The sequence below is a fragment of the Camarhynchus parvulus genome, chromosome 3 (genome assembly GCF_901933205.1).
Source record: "Camarhynchus parvulus chromosome 3, STF_HiC, whole genome shotgun sequence".
Taxonomy (NCBI): Eukaryota; Metazoa; Chordata; class Aves; order Passeriformes; family Thraupidae; genus Camarhynchus; species Camarhynchus parvulus.
In genome coordinates this window covers 36,272,456-36,292,353 of record NC_044573.1, presented here as the reverse complement: position 1 = coordinate 36,292,353, position 19,898 = coordinate 36,272,456, and the positions used below count along the sequence as shown (strand labels likewise).

Genomic DNA, 19,898 nt, shown 5'->3' with positions numbered 1-19,898 from the left:
GAGGTTTAACGCTGCCTGTGATGCACAGAGGGCTTTTAAGTAGTCTAGGGAAGATAGAGACTTGCTTTTCTTAGTTACCTGTAGACTTCATTCTTTGAAAAATTCTTAGGAAGTGCCCCTAATAGGTGCAGTCTGAAAATCTGGAAAGGTAGTAAGTTATTGCAAGTCATTCTTCCACAGACAGGCAGATTCTAGACTATGCTACCTGTCAGTCTGTCTTCAGCCTTATTTTTGCATTATTGAGAATGCTTTCCCCAGTGTTGCATGCAGTGCAGTCGTTCATCATGCAGCCATTCACCCTGTTTGCTCTTTGAAATGATGGTCACAACGTGCCTTTTTGTTGTGCTTTTATTTGTATGGGAGAGTTTGCTATGCTTTTACTACATATTCCCATAAGAATTTTCTGAGTTCTTGGTGTTGCCTTGATACAGAGATTAAAGAAAATTAAGAGATTAAAAGAAATGAAGAATGTCATGGAGGGAAATAGTTCTGTAGCTCTTTAAATAATGTTATGCACTTACTTGAGAATTTACAAATTATTGTTCCTATTGAGTCAATGCAGAATTATGCTTTTAATGAAACTTTAAAATAGGTAAGTTATAGTTAATCTTGTAAGCAAATGTTTTCATGTTTATCGCATAATCACAGAATGGATAAGGTTAGAAGGAGCCACAGCAGGTCATCTGGTCCTTATCAAGAGTAGTTAGCTAAAGGAATTACTAGCACCTTCTACAGAATGACAGTGTTAACTGCTTTAATGACTCATTCCTGCAAAACTTTGAGGTGTAAGTCTCAGTAAGCTCTGTGTGTTTCCCTTCTTGCCTTAAATGCTGTTTTTCATTTAATGACTTATAGTTCAGCTCTGCCTTGGAGATTTTTTCCCTAGTTACTTGTTCTGGAAGTGCTGGCATTGAAGCAGCTCAGATTTGTGCAGTGAAGGGCAAGGAAACTACCTACTCTTGCAGGAGGTAGGGGTTTTCTTTTGAGCAGGATGAGTGGTTTTTTTTTATTTCAGAGAGGTAAAAAAGCTCAAAATTCCTGAGCACACTGAGTATCCATATTAAGCATTTGAAGTTATGATTTCTCTCTGCCATCAGCTTCTTCTGAAGCTGGTTGTAATGCACTGCAAGAAGTCTGCCTTCAAAGCAGGGAGTGGAGATTTCAAGTTCCTTTGGATTTTCTCCTTCCTTTGCCTTAATTGTTTGGCGGTGTCACTGGAAGAATTGCTTTGAAGGTAGGAACTGCTTAAAAGGTAGGAACCCTCATGATGTGGTTGAATATGTATTCATCAGCTCAGTTGTGGCAGTGAAACTCCAAAACCTCATTAAAGGGGCAAAAGAATCTTTTTTTCTTCCCTCTATGCAGTTGATTTCTGCTCCTACAGTATGATTGGTGTACAAAGGAAGAAACTTCCTCTGATAATCTCTGTACTGTGAAGGAAGGAGGAGGGTGTGAATAGGTGACCTTGTGTGGCTGAGCCACACAGCAGGTTGCTGGGTAATAAATTTCTCTGCGAGGTTGTGGAAGTAAGCTGGTGACACAATGCAAGAGTAGCACAAACTGACACTACTTTTCATTGCTTGAGATCCACAAGGAGAAAGGAGGCTAGGAAGAGGGGGAAAGAAGGAGTAGGGAAGATAAGGGAAAGAAACATGTTAAGAAGTTAGAGGCTGGCAGATGGTATTTACTGTCTTTACATACAGTGGTGTTCAGTGCCTGCTCTGTGTTTCTGCAGCAGCTCCCGGAGCATGTCAGTGACAAATGGTATGTGAGGTGAGGGATAGGGACCTATTTCTGCAGTATTTATTCAAACAAAAATCCTGCTTATGTGAAGCCTGAAAAATCAAAGCACATCTTGAAATAATTTTGCTTGTGCTTTTTTGGAATGTATTTGAAACTGAATATATCAACTGAAGAGCTCTATGCATGTGGCACACCTGTATAGTGAGATTCACGATATGTTATTAGTTTTGTTCAAATTCCTTAGTAAAACACAAAATAAATAAAAAATTCACACTTGAACTGGGATGACTTTTCTGAGGTAAAGTTGGCTTTTTTGTCAAGACAGTCTTACCTTCGTCATCTCTGGCTTTTTGATTTTCTTTCCCAGGGAATAGATTCAATGGCAGGAGGTGTTAAAAAGAGGAAAGTCATGTGGCAGTAATTTTTTCTCTTAGTTGGATTCCTAGTTAAGCAAAAGATTGAATCCTGTCACTAATTCCCTTTCTTTTCTGTGATGGTGTTCTGCTCTAGGATGTGACTGTAGATTCTGCAAAAGTTTGAAAATTACAGTGTGGGATGGGGTTTTTTTCCCTCAGCTATTACTCAATTTTGCTGTGTTTTGGGGAATGGGGGGCTTTTATTTCCAGTATAAATGTAATACAAATCTATGACCTTAGATATAATATTAAGTGTGTTTCACAAGGCGGCTCTTTACAGGGGAAAGATATTTGCTTCTGTATCTTCACAGGTGCCTCGCTGAGATGTGAATATCTTTGGTTTTCACTGAAAAATTAGTTTGCAGTCAGTGAAATCTGCCATTCTGTGGTTGGCATATCGCACTTTCGGTCTCCCTCCACATCTCAGGCTGTTGTTTTGATGCATAATAGCATGCATTAAATAATAATGTACTCCTGCTGCCGTAGTAGTCTCTGATTAGAAGTAAGCAAGTGGACTGACAAGTCAATCATTTATTTGTATCATAAACACAATTTTATCATATTAAGGTAATGTTACCTGAATAGAGATTGTCTATTAGCCTGCCTGTAGCACTGTTAGATAGAATTCATTCACATCATTAATGCCTGTTCTCCAGTGTACAGCACAATGTTATCCAAGAGCTTCAGGCAGATAATTTTATTCATGATGGCTGGAAATGTAGACCTGTTCCTGGCTGGTTTATGCTTTCTGTCAGTAGATGTGACCAGTAGGGGACCAAAATGGAAAGGAATTAAAATGTATTTCAAAGACTGGCCTGGTTTTGTTCTTCCCTGAAGTGGATGAGCATTTGTGGTGCCTTCAGGCTTGTCTTACCCAGGAGAGCATCTTGGATATCTCATCCTTCCAGCAGAGGCATTCATGTGGCACCAGAGAGATATGTTTCACTTAACAAAGAATAACCCCTTACATTAGACCTTTGCTTTGGTTCAGAACTTTCCAGTCAGCTTTGACAGGAGGCAGATGTATCCCTTAACTCCTTTTCAGTCTCAGACAGACAGCTTTCATTTAGTCCCACAGTACTCCCAGCTCAAGACATGGGTTGCTTTAGGAGAGCCATTGCTTTCAGGTTTTCATTTTCCATCTCTGTGGAGATAGAGCTCTCAGAGTTTCTTGGCTTTACTGACTCACCTCAATTTCCTGTGCCCCAGACCAGAGTGATTTCGCTAAATAAAGGTTTGATTCACAAGTCTTGTGGTCAGGCTTAAAGTTCCAAGCAAAACAAACACAAAGTGTACAGTACAAGCCTGTGCTTGATAGTGGGACAAGCAAATAGGAAAGGAAAGACATGTGATAGTCACTAGGATACTGCTGAGAAACCTCTTTCCAGCTTGTAGAGATAGCTGTGTTTTAAACAGCCCTCTTACGTGTTCTTCATTACAGCACTTTCTTTGCCACATGCCATTGAGGTGACTGATGTTTTCAGCACATTACTCTTTTGTGGTTTTGCAGATACTGTGTGCATTCACATATTTCTCTTTCTTTGTTTCAGAGATGGTGATGTTGCTGGAATGGTGGTCAGGCACCAATTGCACCCTTTACACTGACCCAGAGAGTTACCACAAGTACGGGAAGGAGAATGCCATCGTAATCCTTAATCACAACTTTGAAATTGACTTTCTCTGTGGTTGGAACTTTTGTGAGAGATTTGGGGTCTTGGGGGTGAGTTACTTAGTATATAAGATAAATCTCCTTGGATGTGGAAAAAATGGCAAAACAAGTTAATTGTGTTTTTGAATTAATAGATCCATGCTCGAATTTCACTAGGCTGCTGTCCAAAATTAGAGGTGAACCTAAAGCAGTGCAGTGCAAGTATGTGGAGACAGGATGGCTCACGAAACCACAGCTATTTTAAAAGCATTGCAGTTAAAGCTGATGAAGGAAATATTTTCTTAACCTGTGGAGATCATTGCAATTATTTCTCTCTGTGTATTTACTAAGTTACTATTGCAGTTCATTGTGCTGCACAAAGATGAGCTAGCCCATGATTCTTTCCCAGTTTAATTACAGAATTTGTTGGCTTTTTCCAGTGTAGCCTTACAAATCCACAGCTAGAGTTTGAATGATGTAGCCTGCCTCTCTCAGAATGAAAGAGCAGCCATCTTAAGTGAAAGCAGTGACCAGCTGAAAGCAGTAAGAGATGGAGGAGGAATGAGTTATTCATGGTTGAATACACTGCTGCATTAAGCTAGGAGTTCATGTGTCTTTGTTTTCAGAGTTGCTTTTTTTGTTTCCCCTGTCAAATCGTGGAGATAATTCAAGCCCCCATCTAAATCAGCCTGACTTGATTCTGTGATGGTGATGATATTCTCTGCCTATAAAGGATTTAGATAAGTGTTCTTCCCTCATAAGGAAGAAAACCAGTGACTCATTTTGGCAGTGTTCTTCAGCATCCTTCTAGCTTTGATACTGGCCACTGGCAAAAGTCCTGACCTTGGATTGTGTGAACCTCTGATTTTTGTGGCCTTCCCTTTGGACTCCTTGCATTTTCTGGACATTTAGGCACCACTCCTGTCACTTTCAAATTAGAATAATGGGAGTCTGTTTAACAAAAACATAAAAAGAGGCCTTAAAAGGGGAGGAAGGGGAACCTAAGCATTACAGGCTCTTTGTGTAACCAAAATGGCTGTTGGCTTCTGAGTAACTTCTGCCATGTTGTATAGGACTTGAGTACAGAGCTGCAGGATGGCATGGAGCAGTAGGAAATGTAGGGAAACCTGTTCCTGTCAGGCAAGTGTAAGTGCAAAAAACAGTGGTGCTGAAGTACAGTCTGTCTAATTTTGTAAGCCAAATGCCCTCAGTTCTCTAAATAAAACTGTGGTTTTGAGGGTCAGGTGCTTCTTCAGAAAACACCAATGTAGAAAGTTGAGGGATTGTTTCTATACAAAGTAATAGGGGCCTACAAGGTCAAAAATACCTTGTTTTACATTGTTGCTGTGTAGTTGGATGGAATCTTACTAGCTGCAATTTTTTAAAATAGTTTTCCAAATTTATAAGGATTCTGTTTTAGTTTTTTATGTTGTTACCTACACATAAGGAAACCACAAAGTAGAAACAACTGGTGGAATTATTGTGCTGCACTAACTGAAAAGATTTTTTCCTTTTCTTGGCTGCTTGCATATATTCAGTTTGCATTTATGCTAATCTTAGGATTATTTTAGAAACTGATATATGCTGGTTGTGGTTTTGCTTTTTTTTTTAACAGCAAAATAAAAACAAGTAAACAAAAGACCCGAACAACCAACACAAAACTATTTTAGTCCTGAGTAATGTGCTGTGGTTTTACTTCCCAGAAACTGTTCCCAGAAGAAATAGTTTCCACGTGCTCTCATTTGCATAGATGTCTTTACTTAACAAAGCAGTGCATTTCCCTCTTGGGGCAACCAGCCCAAGTTCTTCTTAAGCCATGTTAAAAAAAGAGTGGAAAATACCAAATAGTGATTTTTCTGATTGGATTGCCTATATTGCTGTACTGGTACTTGCCTTGGGCCAGTGCAAGGGTAGGTGATTGTGCAGTGTTGAGGAGTGCTGGTTGGTTTGGCTTGTGCTGCCTTACATGAGCTTCCCCTGTGCAGAGTTTCAGGGCGTAGTGTGGCAGCACAGTTAGGAACGTAAGAACCTTTAGGGCTGACATTTAGGAAAAGAGTTCTAGGAAAGAGGCAGGTGCACTGGGGCCTTTCTGAGGTGTCATAGCCTCTGGTGTTTTGTAGCTCAGGGACTTTGTGAGCCAGTGGGTGTTTATATTTAATGATGTTCAATTGTGTACTCTGTGAAGTTGCTATGCAAACTTTGGGTACCAGCCAACACCTTACTCAACTTATCTCATGTCCGCTGCTGCTGAAAAGAAAATCTTGCACATGCAGTCTCCTGTGTCTGTTATGATGCTTGTCTGCCCTGTTTGGCCATGTTTTAAAACTCCTTCTGTCTCTTTTCTGCCTTAACTAATCCAGTGAAGAGAGGAGAAATGACTGGGGAGGAGGAGGAGGGAGAAGGTGAAGACAGCTTCAAGCCAAAGGAGTTGGAACCGACTGTGCTTGGCTTCAGCAGGCAGAATGGCTTTGTTGTGACATCCAGCTCTGCCCTGCAGCTCTGGCAGACAACAGTAACACTCTTAAGAGTGTCACAAGCATGTTCAAACTCTCAGTATTTTACAGCTTGCACATTTCTTTAATGAAGCCCTTAAATGTTGTAATTTTTTGCTTGGTTGTTGTGGTGTAACCATCCAGGCAGCTAAACGCCACACAGCCACTTGCTTACTCCCTGCCCCCCATGGGATGGAAGAGAGAACTGGGGGAGGCAGGGGAAGGAATTTGGGCTTGAGATAGAGTTTAATAGGACAGAAAAGGAAGGGACAAAAATAATGGTAATGAATGATGGTGATAAAAGAATCAGAGTGTATAAAGCAAATGATCCACAATGGAGTTTTTCACCACAGTCCAGTTCCTTAGCAGCAGTCCCCAGCCATCTTTCCCTCTAGTTTATATACTGAGCATAACATCAAATGGTATGGAATATCCCTTTGGCTAGTTTGAGTCAGCTGCCCTGCTGTGCCTCTTCCCAGCTCTTTGTGTCCACCAGCCTGTTTGCTGGCAGGGTGGTGAGAAGCCAGAGTCCTTGATGTAGTGTAAACACTGCTTAGCAACAACTAAAACATCCGTGTGTTATCAACATTATTCTCCTCCTCAACACAAAACACAGCTACTGGGAAGAAAATTAGCTCTGTTCCAGCTGAAATCCAGACACTGTTTTTGTTTATTTGAAAACAATATTAAACATCCTTAAACCTGTCTTGCCCCTTTGGTTCCCAAAAAAAAAAAAAAGTATTTCCTTTATGAAAACTGCCTTTTCTGGTCTTAGTTGAAATACTGAATTTGTGCATTTGACTGCTCCTTCTCTTGTCTCTCTTCTTCTAGACTGGCTTTCTCCTTATAGCCAAATTGCCATAATCCCTACAAATTTATAAAGGTCTATCAGTGTGGCTTTGGTTTATCAGTGGTTTAGGGTTTGGGTTTTTTGCTTATCTGGGAGATGGAGTGGGAGTTGCATAGTCTCTTGCCTGTTTTTAGGTTTGTGAATCTGAGTGTTGTTCTAAGGACTCAGATCTCGGCCTGTGTATGGATGAGGTTCTCTGCTGTGTCCTTCCCTTTTCCTGTCTGTGACGTTCCAGTCCTAGGATTTGCCTTATTAGTTGGGACAGCCTAGCCACTGTGTCCCCATTCAAATGCATTAGTAGCCTTTACTTTCCTCAAGGTGTGTTGCTAACCGTCCTCTTGAAAAAAGACCCAACTGGACCCCAGAACTCAAAATCAGGACATGGGCAAGTTCTGAGGAGGGAGCTGTTATTCAGGATTCTTACCAAAAGCATTTTAATATGCTCCCTGCCTGGATTCACTGCTTTGTTGCTTGGTCTGACAAAGAAGCAATAAAATAGCTTTGTTAGTAATTTTAACAGCCATTTGTCTGAGATGAAGACATTAATATTTGCAAAAATTGCCTGCGCTTTAAAGTGAATCCTGCTGGTGTTAACCTTAACTACCTGTTCCATATGTCAGGAAACTTATTTGAGAGTTGCTTATGTTGAAGCTTGCTGTTTGAAAAGCTGAGTGTGGCCTTAAATGTAGGTGTGAGAAGATACTTTTTATATTATTGTATGAGACTAATAGGTGTGTGGGCACAATAGGTTGTTTGTGCATTTTAATATATTCACACATTTTTAAACTAGATTTGAAGTGGTGAAGGGACAAAATCAGGCTTACTTACTTAAGTCTTTTGTTACCTTTCCAACATGGAGAAATTTTATTCAATATGAAGCATGAGGAAATAGGAGCATAACTAAATTTTCTGGAATGATGGCTTTGAGTGACTAAAGAAACATACCTAGCCATCATCATGTCCCAGAGAGTATAATATGAAGGAGTGATATATTTCAAAAGTAGAGCAGTTGGAATCATTGAAAGTATGTCAGTGCTGAAGGGAGCCTACAGAGCAAGTAACTTACAAGGCAGATTGCTGTTGCTAATGGTTTGCACTACAATGAACTTGTTTTAAAACTCAGGAACAAGTTTTGTTGGACACTTTGAGCTTTCACATTGATTTCATGCTGTTTTTTGTGTTCTTTAAACCAGAGGTGTTGAATAACTGAGGCTGGACATGTATAATCATGATTTTCTTTCTTTGACAGCGCAGTTGAGCAAATGCACTAAAGCAAGTTTGTAAAAATACTTTTTTTAAGGTGATGTTGGTGCAGTCATTCACGAAGGAGAATTTCATGGGTATTTCATTTGAATAAACTTGGCCAAAATATACTAACATTTTAATCCAGGTTAATATAACATTTTAAGTTGTTCCTGTCCAGTGGTAATTTCACTAAACATGTGTTGAAATTACACCATTCTGAGCACTGAAAATGTTTGACTTCCTTCAAGAAGGCAGCTTACATGGAGTAAATCAACACTTCTTAATAATTATTTTTTCTGTTGAACAAGCTGAATTTGAATATTAAAGGCAACTGTCACATGTTTACCAAAGCACTTTACTAAAGGAAAAGTTAGTGGCTGAAGTCAATTAGAGTTGCATTTTTCCCCCCAGGTACTTTCACAGGAGCTGTGCATGGGTAGATGATTGAAACAAAACAGCTCTAGTTATTTTAAGAGGGATCACAGAACATGTAGAGTTGGAAGTGACCCACAAGGATCATCAAGTCCAGCTCCTGGCCCTGCACAGCACCATTCCCAGGAATCACACCAGGTGCCTGAGAGCATTGTCCAAATGCTTCTTCAACTCTGTCAGGCTGGTGCTGTGACAACTTCCCTGGGGAGCTGTTCCAGTGCTAAAACCTTTGGGGTGACAAACCTTTTCTTAGTGTCCAACCTAAACCTCCCCTGACACAACTTCAGGCCATTCCCTAGGGTGCTGTCACTGGTCACCACAGAGCAGAGATCAGTGCCTGCCCCTCCTGTTCCCCTCACAAGGAAGCTGTAACTGCAGTGAGGTCTCCCCTCAGTTTCCTCCAGGCTGAACAGACACAGTGACCTCAGCTGCTCCTCATACAACTGCTCCTCAAGACCCTTCACCCTCCTCATGGTTCTCCTCTGGACACTCTCTAACAGTTCAATGTCTTTCTTTTTTTTCTATTGTGTCACCCAAAACTGCCCCCAGCACTCGAGGTGAGGCTGCCCCAGCTCAGAGCAGAGCAGGACAATCCCCTCCCTTGCCTGACTGGTGATGCTGTGCCTGATACCCCCAGGACAGGGTTGGCCCTGCTGGCTGCCAGGGCACTGCTGGCTCAGGTTCAACTTGCCATTGACCAGGACCCCCCAGTCCCTTTCTGTGGCACTGCTCTCCAGCATCTCATTCCCCAGTATGCAGGGCAGCTTCCAGGGGGAGGCCTAATGTATTCCTCCCTCACAAGAACAGCCTTGCCAGCATAATGCACTGAGGAGTTTCCTTTGTCTACTTAGTTCTGTCATTAGCCTTCCTTCTACTGCTAGAACAGATGGGTGCATAAAATAGTGTGAGGTGATTTAGTTTATTTTTATGTGCGTCTAAGGAGACATACTCACACGTGTCTAAAAGAGGGCTTTTAAATTTTAAAAATGCATCAGCACAGTGAAAGAATCAGAACGTGCCCCAGGGAAGAGTTCAGACATCTGTTGTGCTTTTGTGGTTATACCTGTGCTACAGAACACAGGTAGTTCTGTATCTCACATTATCTCCCAGTATCATTTCTTGGTTTCACTGGGCCAGGTGCAAATTCTCTCCTGCCTCTTGTGTAACTCATGCTGTTTTTAAAATATGTAAAATATTAGAAAATAGATATGGTGAAATAGTCATTTACCTAGCTTTTGGACTATCATTTCTGCACTTTAAAGTCTGCAGGACAGCTATTACATTGTTTCTCCTGACACTGTTCTGGAGGCTTTGTGCACTCTATGCAGAGTGCACTTAAGTTAGTTTATGGTAGTTCTTATGACACTGAACACTTACCATAAATAACTTTAAGAACATGTTGAGGTTTCTTCTCTTTTGCAGGGTGGGGGTGATGGTGAAAGGGCTACTGTTGCCCTCCTTGTGCAGGGAAGTGGCAAAAGGAGAGCCTGTTTCTCTGTGCCCATTTTGTGGAGCTGGAAGAGGAGGCTGGGTTCAGTGTTGCTGCTGTAATGTAATGGGGAGTAATGTACAACATGGCTTGAAACTGAAATTACTGCAGCTGCTTCTCAGGGAGCAGTGGGTTTGGAGTCCTGATCTGAGCCCGTCACTGGAATTATGAAATTCTCAAGAGGGAGCATTATTATTGCAAAGCATTAAATCATTTGATAGAGTTCCATTCTTAGAAATGAAACTCTCTGTCATCCTCTGTTCTGCTTCTGTGTAACAGTTGCTGGTGAAGCTGTGTGATGTGCACTTGCTTTCCAGTCTTAAGCTTTTAGATAGCTTAATTATTTAAGGTATTTTCCTTCTCAAGAAAAGAGAGCAGATGAAAAAAATGAGCTGAGATAAAGAATTAGGTCAAGTCTCTTCTTGTAGCAGCCAAATGAACAAGAGGGACTAAAAAAGTAAAAGGAAATATTTTCTGTTGATGGTAACTTTTACCAATAAGTAATTTCTAGTCAAATTCCATGTCCTGGAATCCATCTGCAGAGCTTTTTGATGGGCTAGCTTATAATAATATCATGGTCAGAAACTGGACTGTAATTACTCCCATCTTTCTTCTAAGGAAATGTCGCTGGTTTTTTAGGAGAGGCTGAAGCAACAATTTCTTTATGAGCACAACACACACATGTGCCATTTTATTGATTAAATAACCGAGTGTAATGTAAGACAGCTCACCAGGGTGGGCTGGCTTGGAAGATAGGAAAGGAGCGCATGGAATCAGTTCTCCTGCCCTGGGGGATGTTAGTCTGAAATGATCACAGAGTTAAACTCTGGAGTAGGATTAACTTAGAGAACATGCTGAATCCTTTACAAATCACAGACTTCCTGTCAAGTGTCTGGACCAGTCACTTCAGTGTCTGTCACACCTATGAGACAGGAAGAGTGCTTTTTTTGTTTTTTCCTACTCCAGAAGCATGCTTTGATGAGAAATTCGCTACTCTAAGTATGCCCTTTCATAAACAAAACTGAACACAAATTAAGTATTCCTATTGCTGCTGTTGTTTCTAGTGTTTAAGGTTTCTTCTATTGGTAAACCATGTGTGCATAGTGTCAGTATTTTGTACAGCAGTCGCTCAGTGACTCTGCTTTTTATTTTCCTCTCTTTTTTTTTTTCCTCCATGTAGAGATGTATAGTTTCAAGGTATCTTAAGGGAACTTGAGCTGCCAGTGCCAGGATCTGATTGAATTAAGAATTTTGATTCATACAGCTCAGGTCATGTACATGGATTCCTCCATGTTTGAAGGAATTTGGCTTCTCTTTTGGATTTCAGTGTTTGGGAGGAGAGAGCAACACGCACTCATATATATGTAATTCTAGAAGTCTTCCATGCAGATACCTGAGATTAGATTTGACTGTTCTGTCCTGTGAGAGAAACTTATTTTTCGTTGTTTTGCTTTTACAGTGGTGTTAAAACTGGGTCTGGTCAATATAAATGGATATCTTTGTGTCTAAATATGCAAGTCTCTTACCCACTGTGCACTTTTAAGTGGTTTAACTCTGTTTGTCTTGCTTTGATTCTGTCTTGCAGAGTTCCAAAGTGCTTGCAAAGAAGGAGCTCTCCTACATGCCTATCATTGGCTGGATGTGGTATTTCCTGGAGATAGTTTTCTGCAAGCGCAAGTGGGAGGAAGATCGGAAAACTGTGGTACAGAAGTTGCTCAATCTTCGGGACTACCCTGAAAACTTTTGGGTGAGTGATGCTTAACAAATGGGAGTGTGAGGTGGCAGGAGAGGCACAGGCAATATGTGATGCTTACCAGATTGTTCCTGAGACTTTTGATTCATTAGCTTCCTTGGGAGTATCAGGAGAATACTCTCAACTGAATTCTCTCTGGAGTTTCCCATGTTCTGTGTTGTCTGTTTCTTTCTCTGTAGTATGGAGCCCTGCAGATACTACTACAAAAATACCTGCACTGTGATGCACTCAGTAAATTTTGTGGTTCTCTAATTACAGGCACTGGATAGAGGTAGATGCAGGGGTTCATGGCTGTGTATGTGACAATGTTGTATTGAAGCACATCAGCTATATTTGTTACCTAAGCTCTCCTCTCACCTTAGAAGACGTATTTTCATGTGGCATATCTAGGATAGCTGCTCTAGTTAATATACTAGAGTTTTCTCCTTCCCAGTGATTCTGCCATTCCTGTGAAGGTGTTTGGTCAGACATGGCCCAGTAGCAGTGGAAGCCACCTGGTCAGAGAAGTTGCCTGATGTAGCCATTGTCTCTGCTCAAGGGAAAGAATTGGTGTAACTTTTCAATAACAAGAAAGTCTTACTTTTTGCATTACCATAATTTTTTAGTATTCACCATGCCTGGCATTTCTTTATGAGAAGCCTTTTCATTCTCTCTGAGAATGAAAAGGCTTTGAATTTTTTCCTCTTCTCAGAAATCATAAAAATTGCAGTTCTTCTGAGCCAGTCATGGCAAGAGTGCAATTCAGTTAAAGAAGTGGAATCTTAAGTAGTGTCCCCAGGGCCTACAGAAACTATTGCTCTTTCCTCATGAAGATGCATATGCTGTATTTCTCATGCTCTGAAACAAATTTCTTTTGTTAATTGTCATTGATTTAAATGAGTGCTAAGCAATCAAAACTAATCCCTGTGCTTCAGTGTTTACGTGACTTCCAGGCAGGAGGCTGTCTAGCAAAGGGGTGATTCTGGGATTTTAGTTTCAGTTTCTCTCCAGAGATTTGTCTGTGCTCTGTGACTTTTCTGTACATGTAGGCAGCTCAACTCTAATCAGTGGGCACAAGCCACCACCATCCTGTAGATACTCCTGTAGAGGGATTGCTAAAAAGGAGCTATACCTATGTACACCTGGGGTTATTGCAGTGTGGAGTTTTAATTTGCTTTTGTATGATGACATAATGTCAAAAGGCACAAGAATAGCACCTTGGAAAGTAGCAAAGGCAAAGCATGCTAAGTGAACTAGAGAGACTTTCTCATCAGTTCCTCTGTGTCTCATCAATCTGAATAACATTATGCATGCAATACATGAATAAAAACACTCTTGGATGAGTTAGAACTGAAGCTGGCTGCTTGGCTAGTTTCTTCAACATCTCTGTCTTTTTTGGCTACATTTTTGCTGTGGATTATGAGGACTTACTTTGTGTCATTTGGCAGTGCTCTCTGATGTGTTAGTTTGCATTCATGCTTGGCAGAAAGCAGATGAGCAACTGGTAAATCTCCAAAGATCTGTGTGCTCTCTCCTGCCTGCCAGTGGCAAGATTGTAATTATTCATCTCTGAGCACTTCTGTATAGTTCATAAGAGCATGAGCCTTTCAGTTGTCCTGCATGTGCTGCCTTACATGTGTTAACAGCTGTCTCGTTGGTATCAAAGTTACTGCCTGAAGTTTTCCATGGACCTCAAGTGCCATAGGGGAAGCAAGCAGGTTAGAGTGAGGGCAAACAAGCTGGGCACTGAAGCATTTCCTAGAAATGTGTTCGGTTTAGACACTTTGCAAGTTTTAGATGCCATGATATTTGAGTACTTTACTATCAGAGAGAGATTTGCAACAGAAGTATGCTTTTAGTGTTTTCTAACAGCTTATTAGAGATGGAGTGACTCAGAGCAGCCAAGTCATTCCAATGGCAAGTAGCAGAGCAGATGTTAAAGCCTAAAGGCTGAGGTTCAAACTGAATGGCAGGTTGGATGAGTGTTTGGATTTGGGGTTTTGGGGTGGTTTTTTTTTGGTTGGTTGGGATTTGTTACCTCAGTCAGATAAATTATATGCGTGTGTGTGTGGCTACACCTGTCCCAACTAGCAGCGTTAATTTGGGTTGTGCTGGTGGGAATTTGAGAGAACTCTGCTCAGTCAGAAGAAAACCTGAGCTGCAGTCTAACTGTAGTTCTGTTTTGGTTTTAGTTCCTGATTCATTGTGAGGGTACAAGGTTCACAGAACAGAAGCACCAGATCAGCATGAAGGTAGCTGAAGCCAAAGGTCTGCCCAAGCTCAAGTACCACCTCCTGCCACGAACGAAAGGATTTGCTGTCACCGTGCAGTGTTTGAGAAATGTAGGTAAGGAAAGTCACCGGGGACAATGCTAAATGGTTATTTCCTCTAACTGCTGACAGTTTCCCGTGCTTTTCTTTTCCCTGTAGCATGTGTCCTAGCAGAAAAATCCTGGGGTGCTTTCCAGAAGCATCTGGTTTTTTCACTAGCTTCTGGTTTTAATAACAAAATCCTGAATCAGTTTGTGGGGTTGGTTTTGGTTGGTTTTTGGTTTTTTTTTTGTTTTGTTTTGTTTTTGGGTTTTTTTGTGGGGGTTTTTTGTTTGTTTTTTTGGGTTTTAATTTATTATTGTTATGTTTTGTTAACTGTGACTGTGTTGAGGAATCTCAGTGCATATTTTGTACCAATTGGTACATATTTTGTTGCATATTTTGTACCTATTGCCAAAGAATAGTGTTTCTTAGTATTTGCTAAGCAATTCTATTCTAAATGAAGCAAATGCATCAGTAGAGTCTGAGGCAGTGTGTCTTAAAATAATTTCTTGTGGTAAATGACTACCTCAAATAATGCAATTTTAAAATCCAAAAATATTCTACTTTAAATTTCTGTATAGATTTGCTCTTTTGAGTTTCTTAATGGAGCTGAGGAAGGGGAGTAGGCCTTGACTGAACATGCAAGTAGGTGAAATTCATAAACAGTTTCTATATTATAGAACATGAGTAAGTTTTTCTTCATTAATATTGTTTTGAGCTCCCCATTTATTTCTGGTTACTTGTATTTGCCAACTTTAAAGTGACATCATATTGCACGTGTTGCCTTTGAAGTGATATTCTTTGACTAATACTATCTATCAAATTCTTTGCCTAATATTACTGTCAGTCTTCTGCTGTGTATTCACAGGCAAAGGAACAACAGTGCTAAGTAGCTGTAGTGTTCCAGGGTCTTTGGGATCTAGTAGATTTGTGTGTTAGATGGCTGATGTGTAAGAAAGAAAAAAGCAGTTTCTGGTTTAGAAGAAAATGTTCAGCTGGACTGAAGTTAATGTCAAAACTTCTTTTGTCCTTGAAGACGTGTTTTCACATGGCATATCTGGGATAGCTGCTGTAAGAAAAGCTTCCCAGTCAACTGGCTTGCTATCTCTTGTATTTCTTCCAAATACCCTCTGGCAAGCTAGGTAGATCATACCACTGTTGTAGCTCCCCAGGCACCCACAAGTTTCCACCCCCAAGATAGCATAGCTTGGATCCTTTCTGGCCCGTGAAGAAGAGGTAAGTTACGTGAAGCATCCAGCACCCCCCTGAAGAGCACGGCTTAGCCTTGCCTTTGGAATAAGGATGCCTGTTCTGCTGAGGGCACAACAGGGGGTAGTAGAGTTGAGGCACAGAAGAAGGGTTGAGTCAAAACTCTGTGGCCTCTAATGCCCTGAGCTGGGAATCAGGAGCAGGTTATTTTGGTGGTGGTTTAGTTCTTATCACTGGTGTGTGTAATGCAAGCAAAATATGGTGTGATTGTGGGAAAACATTCCAAAAGGAAACAACTTTAGGAAATCCAAGTGACATAAAAAGTTTTGGACATTCATGCCACACACTACCATAACACTTACTAATGCCCTAAATATTTGAAATACCTTCAGAAAAGGGAGACTGAGTTTGCTAGATTACTTATTTAGGGGAGTATATGTCACTACCTCAATCCCGAAGCTGTAACTTGCTAGATGGAGCAGTGTAAGGCCAGGACAAAGGCAGTATTTCCTGTCAGGCTTTGAGGAGAAGCACAGTCATAACTTCTCATACACAGTTTCAGCAAAAACTTGAGCTGAAAAATCCAACCAACAAACCTCCAAGAGTTTGATGACCCCAGACTGGTGCTGCAAGTTCTCCTAGGTTTGTTGCTTTATTTGCCTTGTTATTTTTTGCAATCAGAGGGAGATAGAAAAGTTACTGCTTGGGTTGGTATATGTTTCTCTCCTATAGAGACAAGGGGTTCATGTAAAGAGCATCTGGAAACAATGTCTTATTTTTTAGAACTCCATGTAGCATTATTATGTACAGATAATAAGTCCATGCAGATTTTTTGAATAGAGAATGTGGTGGCAGTGTCTTTAGACAGTCCATTATCTGAAAGTGTAATACTATCTAGAAATTAGGTCATATCCCTGTGCATCTCTAAGAGAGACTGGTACTGAGCTACCTGAGCCCATTTTGGGCGCTGCCATTTAGGCTGATGCACTTTCTGCTGTCCCACAAGGGTGGTGGGCCTGGCTGGAGTGCCTTACTAAGGAATGTAGCTGCAGCCTGACATAGCAGTGGAGCCAAGTCACAGGTTTGGGACCAGTTCACAGCTGGGTGTGACAGAGCTCCTGTCCCATTTTTTTTCCTCCTTTCTGACAAGGGTGTGATTCAGCTTGTCAGAGGCTGTAGTGCTATGGGATGGGTAGATGCTGGTTTCTCTCACTGTAGATGTAATTCACCCATGGCAGCAGAGATCACTGGTTGGTCCTCTTCAAAACTTTGTATCAAGTCTTAATGGCACCTGCTGTAGTCACTTTGGAAAGAGTTCAGAAGTAGTTCTGCAGTAGTTGGAAATAGACATTGATGACATCAGTCTGGCAAGCCCACGTATTGTTAAAAACTTAGTTTGAGAAAGAGTTTATTTAATGTGCATATATTGAAATCTGCCTCCATGCCGCTGATGTGATATCTGTCAGCATAAACAGATGTATTTGGATAAAAATACCTTTCATACAAAATAACAAGTAAAGAACTTTCCCTCCTAACTAATTTCTTTCATAAGTGATAATGGGATTGTTTTTTTCCTTCAGAACTTGCTTTCAGAAGTTCAGATCTCTGCACATAATTTGATTCTTAAAGAAATGCTTTTAATATTTTCTGAATTTGTTCTGATACTTTTGTCAGTGCTATTCCTATCAGTATGGTTTTACAGATGCAGTCCCCAGGAACTTAATTTCTAGAAGCTGTTCACTTTCTTAATAAATTGCTGTTTGCTACCTGTACTATTCATGGAAGCAAATGAAAATACATATCTGTTTCTAAAACATTAATCTATTACTTACAGTAAAAGTAGATGTCTCAAATACTGCCAAAGATATATTTAATTATTACTTTTATTGTCTGGCTGTATATCAGGCAGTTCCTTTCAGCTGCTTTTATTTAGTAAAGACTTGTGTTTGAAAATGTACTTCATGATGGATTGTAGATAAGACCAAGTTTTGTTGTGTACCTTTTCCTCCAGTTGTGCATGCTGGGAATTGCTCTCCCAGAGGGACTGCATGAGAATTCCAGGGTATTATTCTCATGGAGTTTTGGGGTATGACAGTGTTTGGGCATATTGCAATGACTTTCTCTTCCCCCATGAGCTGTATATTAGTCCTGGATTTTTTTTCAAGTGGGTTTCTATTCATCATCCAGAGCAAGTAACGAAGTTTGAGAGGATGAGTGGTTTTTGTTCAAGCTGGCCCAATTAATGAAATGTTAAATCAAAGGATTGTGTCAAGGTGGTGTCACAGCAGCACTCCAGTGAATGCCACTGTACCTTTCCCTCCCTTTTCCAGTCTTCAGATCATTTTGTGCTACATGAAGATGCATGTAGCCACACTCACTGCCTGTAGGTCGATTTGTCAGTGAATCATCCTGGCATAATCCACCATGGCCACAAAATAATGCGTGAAATTCAAGAGGACAGTCATAGTAAGAAAAATCCTCTCTAGATATGTAATCCAAAGATTTTTCTGAGGTTGAAGAAATTAAATCTTAAATTCTTAAGTACTTAGCTCTCTGTCAGAATGCTGTAGACGAAACCCAAAGTTATTGAGATGACAAAAAAGCTGGACACAGATTAGAAAACAAAAACAAAAGAAAACCTAATCGATTTTTTGACAGAAAGAAAGAATTTTAAAATATTTGTGTTTTGTTTTTAATGAAAAAGAGATTCTGAGATGTAACTCCTTTGAAAAAATATTTCACAATTGAAGCAAAACTTCTAAAATTTTGCTTGTATTTGTCTGAGAGTGAGACAGTTGTAGCATTTTCAAGATACTTTGAAGGGGTTTTTTCGCTTGTTTTACAATGTGAATTTTCTGTTCTCTTCAGCTTTTGGATGAGAAAATCATGAGATGTCCAATTCTAATTATGCCATTACATAATCCATGTTTAGTGATAACCTGTTTCAGTGTGTCATACAGCATGCTAGTGCTTCTTTGACTGTGGATGCTTTCTGGCAAATTTTAATTTCATGCAGCCTTTTTCTTGGACACTTTCATTGTTATTCATTTCCCGCACTCTCAGAATGAGAAAGCTAAAATCTTTAGTTATCTTCAGTTACATCTGGATAACAGAGGTCTGTTTACTCCTGCACATTGGTATTTTTGTCTTGGGTTTGGCACTGCTTTGCACCAAAGGATTTCAGTGTGTTACTGAAAGGTACTAGACTGAATGTTAAACTACAGACCAGCTGGAAACTGGAATAGCTTTTTTTTTCCAAACCCTGGAGAAAAGGAAGGCTCTGTGTAAGACTGTCAGCACATAGCATAAAGATGTACTGTCCATCTCCACAGAAGGTTTTTTCAGAACAGGAGAACTATCTTCCAATGTGTCTCTACAAAAACCCAATTCATACAAAAACTCAAATGTAGATGCCTTGTAAGAGATGGAAGAAAAAGTGTTATGTATATCATACTTTGCTTTATTGCATCCCTATTGTTGTTAGAATAATCTCATGCTATTAAAGAATAAAATAAGAGGCTTACATTGTATAAACCAAACTGAGCTCTTGTTTTCCTTCAATTACATTGGATTAGTAAATTACAGTAGATTAGTAAAATCCTTCTACACTAAGAAGCTTAAAAATGGAAGCAGATAATTGATTTTTAAAAAGTAATTTCATACTTGTATTTTACATTGAGAGTAGTGTGCCTGAAGTAGATTTTGTCTTGTTTTTAGTTTTGAGTTTGAGCTAAGAACCCAACTGCAGTAGGAAAATAATGGAGTTGTTAGTGAGGGACAGAGTAATTTTGCACTGACAGGGGTTTGGTCTTTGTTTTCAGGATTTACTTTCAGCACTGAAGCCTTCAATATGAATTCAGGCTTCACTATGAATTCAGTTTTGCAGTAACAAATGATGTGGTGAGTTTCTGGGAGTGAATGAGACCAAACCATATTTATCTCTCATAGCTAGAGAGGTTTCAAAACCAAGAGCAAATCTGTCCTGTGTAGTATACAAGTCCTTAGGTAGGTCAAGAGGAGGTTTGACATTAGAGGTTCACCACATGCATTTTTGTTAATTATAGCAAAACTTCAGAGCAGAAAGCCTGAAATACAACAGGCTACACATGAAAATGCTTCTTAGTCACATTTGCGGCAAAAAATAGGAAAGTTGTTTTGCTGTCATTGTGCTTAGAGTTCATACCATGATGCACAAGTGATTTCAGTGTCAGGAAAATGAATCATTCTCTGGTAATTTTGTGACATCAGGAAAACAGTTTATCTAAGGATGTGTTCAAATAAACTCTTTTGCAGCACTTCATATGGTTCTAAACAGTGAATGCTTTTTCTG

At 40.1% G+C, this 19,898-nt stretch overlaps 1 protein-coding gene across 2 annotated transcripts in view; it reads left to right on the top strand.

Moving 5' to 3' along the window:
- Positions 1-19,898, top strand: part of AGPAT4 (1-acylglycerol-3-phosphate O-acyltransferase 4) — a 72,010-nt gene that overhangs the window by 34,058 nt on the left and 18,054 nt on the right. For both annotated transcript variants that reach the window (XM_030946045.1, XM_030946046.1), the window contains 3 exons: positions 3,710-3,879; positions 11,901-12,062; positions 14,240-14,393. In XM_030946045.1, coding sequence (XP_030801905.1) covers positions 3,710-3,879; positions 11,901-12,062; positions 14,240-14,393 — 486 coding nt within the window. The remainder of the gene's footprint in view (positions 1-3,709; positions 3,880-11,900; positions 12,063-14,239; positions 14,394-19,898) is intronic.